General features: G+C 50.1%; 1 protein-coding gene across 1 annotated transcript; it reads left to right on the top strand.

The window, feature by feature from the left end:
• The first annotated feature begins 4828 nt into the window (after window positions 1–4828).
• On the top strand, window positions 4829–8158 carry LOC123141794 (3',5'-nucleoside bisphosphate phosphatase). Its single transcript, XM_044560869.1, has 5 exons — window positions 4829–5326; window positions 6102–6226; window positions 6314–6628; window positions 6735–6904; window positions 7079–8158. The coding sequence occupies exons 1-5, from the start codon at window positions 4952–4954 to the stop codon at window positions 7477–7479; spliced, it is 1386 nt and encodes a 461-aa protein (XP_044416804.1). The 5' UTR covers window positions 4829–4951; the 3' UTR covers window positions 7480–8158.
• Window positions 8159–8599: the final 441 nt, after the last annotated feature.

The raw sequence follows: 8599 nt of genomic DNA, 5'->3' as shown, positions 1-8599 counted from the left end.
TGCAGAACGGAGGAAACGGGCCTTTTGTTCGACCGCGTATGGTCGAAACGGGGCCCTGTTCATCGGGAAGGGTCTGGCGTACCGCAAAACGGAAGAAATAGTCTTGTGTTGGAGCGCCTATGGTCGAAACAGGGTCCTGTTGACCGGGAGGGGTCGGGCGTACCGCAAAACGGAGGAAACGAACTTGTGTTGGAGTGCCTACGGTCGAAACGGGGTCCTGTTCATCGGGAGGGGTGTGGCGTACCGCAAAACGGGACTCCACGGGTTAGTGTTCATCCTCCGTCGACTTCCTCCAGCCTCCACCTGCTACTGTTCATCCACCGTCGACTTCCTCCAGCCCCCACTAACTACTGTTCATCCATAGGGTCCTGTTCATCCAGCCCCCCATGGGGTCCTGTTCATCCAGCCTCCACCGGCTCCTGTTCAACCAGCCCTCCACGGGGTCCTGTTCAACCAGCCCTCCACGAGGTCCCTCCACCGGCTACTGTTCATCCAACCCCACCTCCTCGATCGGGGTCCTGTTCATCCAGCGGCAACGGCCTCTACTACCACGGGATCCTGTTCATCCAACCCCCACCGGGAAATATTCATCCAACCCCCACCGGGAAATGTTCATCCAACCCCCACCAGGAATTGTTCATCAAGAGGCAGTTTCGATCGGCTTCAGTTAGCAGCAGCGGCGAAGGAATCACTCGGGTTCAGCTAATAGCAAGGGATCGATCGGGGTTCAGTAACGTAGCTAGTGCAATCGCTCGGGTTCAGTTAGAGCGCAACGCCTCGCACACACGTGTGTACGTGTACGAGAGAAACACGCAAACCTCCGTGCATCGCTCGGCCCGAACCACCCACCGTAACCGGGAACTCCCCAAAAATTTCCTCGCCCTCGCTTCTACCATGATTTTTTCCGTCATGGACGGCCCAAAGAATGTCATGCAGGTGCATCTCCGGCTCTCCCAGAACGAAAATCTCATTTTCTGTCATGATTTTTGTCATAGAAGTAGGAGGCCACCACATCTATGATGATACCGGGTTTTGTCACAATTATCGTCATAGAAGTGTCATAAGCATGACAGAAAAAAATTGTTTGGCCCAAAATGTCACGGATGTGTCTTTTTTTGTAGTGTGGCCAAACGGTTTGCCCTTCGACTTGGGCATTGGCAGCACTGCTCTTGGGCTATGCTTTCCTAAAACAAAACAATGATCAAAATGATAAGAATGCTCAAAGTAATGAAAATGTGGCAATGAAAAAATATTAAGATTACTTACATGGTCGATGGTGACACCGTTAGGAGGAACATGCTTCACTTGCTCCAAACAACCTACCCAACAGCTGCATATCTTTTCAACTGCACCCCATTGGTTTGTGATAGAATTGAGGCTACAATTCGTTCTCCAACCAAGATCGTGTTCGAAACGCTCTACAATGCGCTTCCAATACTTCACGACTGATGGATCTTTATCGGCGACCACTTGAAGAGAATTATCTTCCCATGCGGAGACGAGCACAATATCCTCAAAGGGCTTAAAGTTTAATCCTCAAACTGCTTCCTTCTCTAACGAGCCGGATCCTCGAATTGATCAAATTTCGTATCCTGCACGAACTCATGATAAAAAGCAAAAACGATGCACCCTCGAGATAGACACAATTTGTCTTGGAATCACCAATCATGCTATTGAGAAATGGTGGAATCACCAATCATGCTATTGAGAAATGTTTTGTCGTTGAGGGCCAATCCCTCAAATTCGGAAAATCATCCTAAATCACAGACATTGTACATTTGCCAAGAATTTTCCACGCTCAACTCGCATTCAAACTAACACATGTGGTACGCCAACGGGCTGATATGGCGTCTTCAAACTAGGGCGTTAGGGCATCTCCAACGGCAACCTGCAAAAACCTCCCGCATCCGTCCGCGAACAGGGGGGACCAGTCCACGGACATGGATGCGGAAAGCAGCCATCCAACGCTAGCCGCATACATTTTCACAACAACTCAAACCAACTGAACGAAATTTGCGTAAACAAGTGCAGATTTCATATAAACATGGCCTGATTTTATATAAACATGTTGGATTTCGTGTAAACATGATGAATTTCATTACAAATACATGAAAACGGTCCTAGGCAGGCTAATCTAAATGATCGCCGGCGTCCGATTCCCGTCTCCGACCATGAACCAAGAGAACGGAAGCTTCACCTTTTCCAGCTCCGCCTATATGAACTCCACCTCCGGAGCCCCGAGAAGTGAAGCTGTCCGCCTCGACGTCGTCGCCAAGCGACTAATTGGTCGTTGATGCTGAGCCCACCAAGCTTGGGGTCGACAGGAGGGGAGGAGCTGTGGCCTTCTTGGGACCCGAGCGACAATGACCTACCCTACACTACTCTTCCTCGCTGCCGGCGGCGCCCGCGGACGTGTTGGCTTCTTCGTGGTCGTGGCGCGGCCTCCTCCTCATCGGTGTCGCCGAACAATGCCTCACCCGCGTTGTCCTCCCTTTCCTTACCGGCGGTCGCTACCTCCGCCACCGGGCGAGGCGGATCTTGCGGGCGGAGCGGTAGGAGTCGAGCAACGCCTCCTGCTCCGCCAAGTCCGCGTCCGGCGTGACCGTCCTACCGGCGGCGACCTGTTCCTCCGCATGCAGACGCTCCTGGAGGAGGCTGTGGTTTTAGTTGGCATCGTCCTGCGCCTCCTGCTCCTCCCGCACCATGTCTATATAATGGGCACGGGCCTCACCGATAGTCAGGGTGCAATGCACTGATGAGAGCAAAGCGGAGGAGGAGGGTGCCGTGGAGGAAGAGGAGGATGCCGCGGAGGAAGAGGAGGATGGCGCTGGCTCGTCGGAGGAGGCGTCCTCCATCCGCACGTCCTCTGGCTGCCTGCCGGCCTACCAGTCGGTGCAATGGCGGCCATGGCATGCTTCTGCTCCGGCGTCGGCCCATCCTAGAGAGCTTTGGCTGCGGATGTCGGATTCAGGGCTCCGCGGACCCAAGATAGATCCGAACTCTGGGGTGCGTGCGAAGAACTCAACCTCCCCAGTCTGCCAACTCGTCGATCCCACGGCCTAGCTCGATGAACTGGAAGGAAACGGGACACAACAGTTTACCCAGGTTCGGGCCACCTTGTGGTGTAAAACCCTACTCCTGCTTTGTGGTGGATTAGCCTCAAGGTGGGCTGAGGATGAACTAGTACGTGGGAAGAACAACCGCAGGAGGTGTGTTCTTGTGTTTGGGTGAGCTGGTGAGGGTGAGGATGGAATGAGTCCAGATCCGCCCCTCTCTATGATGGTGGCTAGGCTATACTTATAGTGGCCTTGGTCCTCTTCCCAAATGAAGGCGGGAAGGGATCCCATAACGGTCAAATTCGAAGGGAGACAACTAGTACGTCTTATCCTGACGAAAGGTGGTCTTCGCGTGCAAAGCTTCTGGTCGTGACGCCGTGGTGGGCACGGCGATGACCTCCGTCCTGCCGTCCTGGCGGTCTTGGTCTTGTAGCATGGAAATGGAAACCTTTGGTTGATGCCTCGGGACTCCGCGCCTGCGCTTGCCTCTTTAGCACCAAAGAGGAAACCTGTTGTACTGTGCCCGCCTGGCCTTGGTCGTTATGGCTTGCGTCATCCAAACCCCACGAGGTGAGGGCTTGCGTAGAAATCTCTGCTCCTCAGGAGCCAACCTAAGGAGTCCGCTCCTTCTGGAGGTCTTGGCGTCGTCCGCCTCGCGAGGCTTGGCCCTTCGCGAGGGTCTTGTATTGTTGGTGCCGAAGATGGGTCGTACCAGGCCGTCAATGGAGCCACGCGATGGGCCGCAGGCAGGCAAGTCTGGGTACCCTGGTTCCCAGAACGCCGACATCGGAGGGATTCATGACAGGGAGTGGTGTGGAGAGGGATGAGTGTGGCTATATCAGGGGCACCGGGGCAACGGTTTAAATAGCACCCGTGGACGGTAGACGAACGAACGTGTGGCGCGGAGGAGACGCCTCGCCAACCGCACGCCATCAATGCGGGCGGCAGACGGACGGGCGACTGTCGTGTCGTTTGAATGTGTGGCGGTCGCGTGGAACAGGAAGCAGCACGGGCGGCACTCTCTCGGCCGGCGCGCCGCTTCAATGCCGACGCCAGTGAGCGGCCGCTTCCGCTCTGGGCGGGTATGAATGCGGGCGCCGGCACTCTGGAGCGGCGTTGACCGAAAACGCGCGGGAAGGATGAGGGCTTTTTTGTGGTCCAGGGCGTTCAAAAACGAACTTGGGATCGGTCCAAACTTTCGCAAAACTCCTCACTTTTGTCTTCTGTTTATGAAAAAATCGTGTCCGGACCGCTCCGCAAACCGATACAGGGTTACCTTGAATGGCTTCCGCGTTTTTTTTTTTTTGAGGAACTGGCAGACTGTACTGCCGATATATTAAGGAGGAGTGAAAAAGTGCTACAAATGTCAGATTACAGACCAGGTTTTTAGGTGCCCTCCACCAGGTTCGGAAAAGAGAAAATCAATCAGGTTCGGGTTCTGGGCTGTTTTCCACATCTGAAAGCCAATGGACAGAAAGGGCCGGCTGTAGGATGTCCTGCCTAATGAGTTGGAGAATGGCAGATTCCTGAAGCACCTTCTGATCGAATGGCTTCCGCGTTTTGGTCCGGAAGGTTTATAGGTCGGCGTTGGAGATGCCCTTAGTCCCTAAAAAACCAGGGCGTTAGATAAAAGAAAAAGGATTGCACAGGCGCAGCATCGATGATCCACAGAGCAGGGTGATGGGCGGTGCAGGGGCCGAGACGACCGGCACACGACACGAGCGCGCGGCGGCCCCTCCTCCCGAGAGCGCGCCTCAGCAGACACTTCTTCCCTGTCCTGTCGCTGATGGGCGACCGCTCGTCTTAAAAGCCCCTGCCGACGCCTTTCCCACGCCCTACCCCTTTTTACTGCGCTGCGCACGCCCACAGCCTGCAGCTAGCTTGCGACGGGTCACATGACGACGACGCGCCCCGCCGCTACGACCGAGGAGGAGGAGATGGTCATGGCCGCCTCTGCAGCGGCCAATGCCACGCCACCGGACGCAGACGATCGGGAGCAGCAGAAGAAGGCGCGGGCCAGGAACAAGAAGAAGAAGAAGAAGAAGCGGCGGAGGGCGCCGAGCGAGGAGGAGCTGGCCGCGCTGAGGTCCGTGCTCCTCTGGGCCCGCCGCGGCGAGGCGGGCGACGACGATGCGGCGGACTGTGGTGGGCACCTGTTGCCGGCGGGAAGGCGGCGGCCGCGCGTGGCGGTGGAACTGCATGCGCACTCGGCGCGCAGCGACGGCTCGCTCTCGCCCGCGGCGCTCGTGGAGCGCGCGCACCGCAACGGGGTAAGCCTTCTTTCCCGCCTGTCACCAACTGCAGAGACGTTCGCGACGAAACAACTACGACATGCCTCCATCTTTTTACAAGCGTAAATGCAAAGTTCTTCAGTTCCCTAGTAATAGCCGATGACATGTTCGATCTCATCCTCGTTCGCTGCTAAACACCTCCGCTACTACTTGTGTTAGTCTAGCTGCGCTTTGATGTGGCACTCTCTGTTTTTTAAGCCTGCATATAAAGTTTATTGAAGTCAAACTTTGTAAAGTTTGACCAACTTTATAAAAAAGAAATATCAACATTCACAATATTTAATCAATATCATTAGATGCATCAAGAAAATCATACTTCCTCGGATTCATATTAATTGTCATTGTATAACTTAGAGAGTACTCCCTCCGTCCTGAATTACGTGTCGCAGAAATGGATGTCTGCGACAAGTAATTCGGGGCGGAGGGAGTACTATATAACTTTCGTACGGCGGATGTTGATACTTTTAATATATATAATTTTGGTCACATATTGCATGGTTTGACTTCAAACAAATCTTGTATGCGCTGTAAAAAGGAACGGAGGGAGTATTTTCTTTTCGTGTTACTTCTATAAAAGGGCCACATGGCTATTTCCATGCCATATAGTATAATGAACTGCATTGGGATAACCACCTGCCAGAAATCAATCAAGGAGTGGCTTTCTGCATCAACAATCATCTGTTTATTCGCTGTTTCTGAATGCAAATGCCTAGCACATTCCTAGGCTAACTCTGTTACCTGGTGACCAGCACAGGTGAAAGTGCTCGCACTGACTGATCATGACACCATGGCGGGTGTTGCGGAGGCGATGGAGACTGCAAAGGAATTTTCCATCAGGATCATTCCTGCTGTTGAGATAAGCGCCGTTTATTCACCTAGGTAACTCTCTTCTCCACCCTAAAATTTGTAACATGTTTTGATCGCACAGAAGTGGTTAATTCTCAAAGTTGTTAATTGTTCTGAAAGTAATGGATCAGGAGCCAATGAACCTGTTCATGTTCTTGCATACTTCGGTAGTTGGGGGCCTGCTAAATCTCAGGAACTGGAGAAGGTTCTATCTAGCATCAGGGAGGGCCGCTATACACGTGCCAAGGAGATGCTATCGAAACTTAGGAGCCTCGGCATGGCATTGAACTTTGAAGATGTGTCTAATATAGCAGGGAATGGAGTGGCTCCAGGGCGGGTCCACGTGGCGCGTGCCATGGTTGAAGCTGGATATGTTGATAATCTTAGGCAAGCTTTCAGCAGGTACTTGTACGATGGAGGGCCCGCTTATGCTATGTAAGTATACATTTTGGATCATGGTCATGCATGTTTTTTGCTTCATTTTGCACCAGATGCAGAGTAGTTACTATGTACTGATGTGGATTTCTGCTGTTCATTGTAGTGGTAGTGAGCCAGCTGGGGAATCTGTTGTGCAGCTAATATGTAGAACCGGGGGCATAGCTGTTTTGGCTCATCCGTGGGCATTGAAAAATCCTGCTCCTGTGATAAAGGATTTGAAAGCTGCTGGTCTGCATGCTATTGAGGTCTATCGAAGCGATGGGAAGCTATCTGGTATGAACAGCATGATCACTTTGCAGTCATAACAAGTGATACTTCATGTTGCCAATTTATGCAGATACTAATGATGCATCTAACGTACATGTCTATTGTATCCCTTTGTTGAGAAGAAAATGTCTAATGTATCTGAACTTCAATGCAATTAACTGCTGAATATTTCTAAAACAGGATTGAGTGATCTGGCTGATACTTATGAGCTTCTGAAGCTTGGTGGATCAGATTACCATGGAAGAGATGACAAGGAAGAACCTGATATAGGAAGTGTTGATCTTCCGGTCTTGGCATTTTTTAGATTTCTTGAGGCAGCTCAACCAATTTGGTGCAATGCTATCAAGGAAATTTTTGCAAACACCACTGAAAGAACTGGCTTGAATGGCCCAAAAGAATGTCATCGGACTAGCTCTGTAGATGATTTATGTAATATGTGCCTTTCTTCTCCAGAACTGGAGGAAACAGATGATTCTGAGGTTGAGGTCCTCCGGACGGAATTTGCGGACATTATCCTCAGCAACAGAAGCTGCAAGACGCTTACTGAACAGCGAGCAGAAATCACCTCTCTTCTCCACTGACACAGTCTGGTTTGTGCAGTTTTAGACATTGACTGAGAGGACATGATCTGGGCTGGACTTTAATCTATTCATATTGTGGAAAAATAGAAATTGTCCAGTGGGCGTGTGGTAATGTTTTATATGATCGATTGACTGTGCAGAAGTAATATGGTAAGATCCATAAATTAACCATCAACCTTTCGGTATGCCACTTCTCTTATAGGATATGTAGATTTCTTGTATCCTTTTGCTTAATCAGTTAATACATTTTACGAAAATGGCGAAAGCAAATTCCTTTTTTTTCAGTATGCCACTTCTCTTGTAGGATATGTATACAAGTCATGTAATTTGGTCCTTGTCCTAGTCAATGATATTGGACCTAAGGTTTGGAATGGGCCAAATATGGAGCAGATAATAACTACAGTAAATCTTATCTCTATCCATTTAAAATTTCAAAACTGACAAGTGGTAAATACAAGAGCAAAGGACAGCAGTTCCAGCTCTAAAGTTCGTAAAGTTTTGTGTACACTCCCTTTTGAAAATAGCGGGGTGTTGTATACAATGAGAAAAAATTGAAACCTGTATTTTAATTTGCTGCAGTCTTTTTGTTGGCGTATGCCCCTACCAAGCTGCATAAACTCCTCTTCCCATCTAGAAAGTAATTAATCAGATCATGCATGTTTGTTCCTTAGAGCGAATGTGGAAACTCCTTTTTACCCTTCTTTTGTAGGAATCGCGTAACCCAATTTAAAGAATATGATATATATTTACTTACTGTGGCAAGGATGCATAAGAAATCATATAAATCACAGTGCAGCTTCTTTGACGATTTGTTTAACTTAGTTATGTACTCCTTCCGTCCCAAAATAATTGTCTTAACTTTAATATAACTTTGTACTAAAGTTAGTACAAAATTGAGACACTGGAGTGTGCTTGGATACGTTTTAGTCTCATGACTAAAAGTAGTGAGACTAAAACTTGCTAGCCTCACCCATGCTTGGATCCAAATACTAAAATCAAATTAATGAGCATGTATTATCCTCCAAACCCTCCAATCCAGAACTCGCCTGTGTTAAAGGAGAGGAGTTAAATGAGGAGAGAGAGGACTAATCCATATTTTAGTAGGGGTGCCCCTGACTAA

Source organism: Triticum aestivum, chromosome 6D (assembly GCF_018294505.1).
Source record: "Triticum aestivum cultivar Chinese Spring chromosome 6D, IWGSC CS RefSeq v2.1, whole genome shotgun sequence".
NCBI lineage: Eukaryota > Viridiplantae > Streptophyta > Magnoliopsida > Poales > Poaceae > Triticum > Triticum aestivum.
Note: the sequence above shows the minus strand (reverse complement) of the source record. Positions and strands in the feature narration are given on the sequence as shown.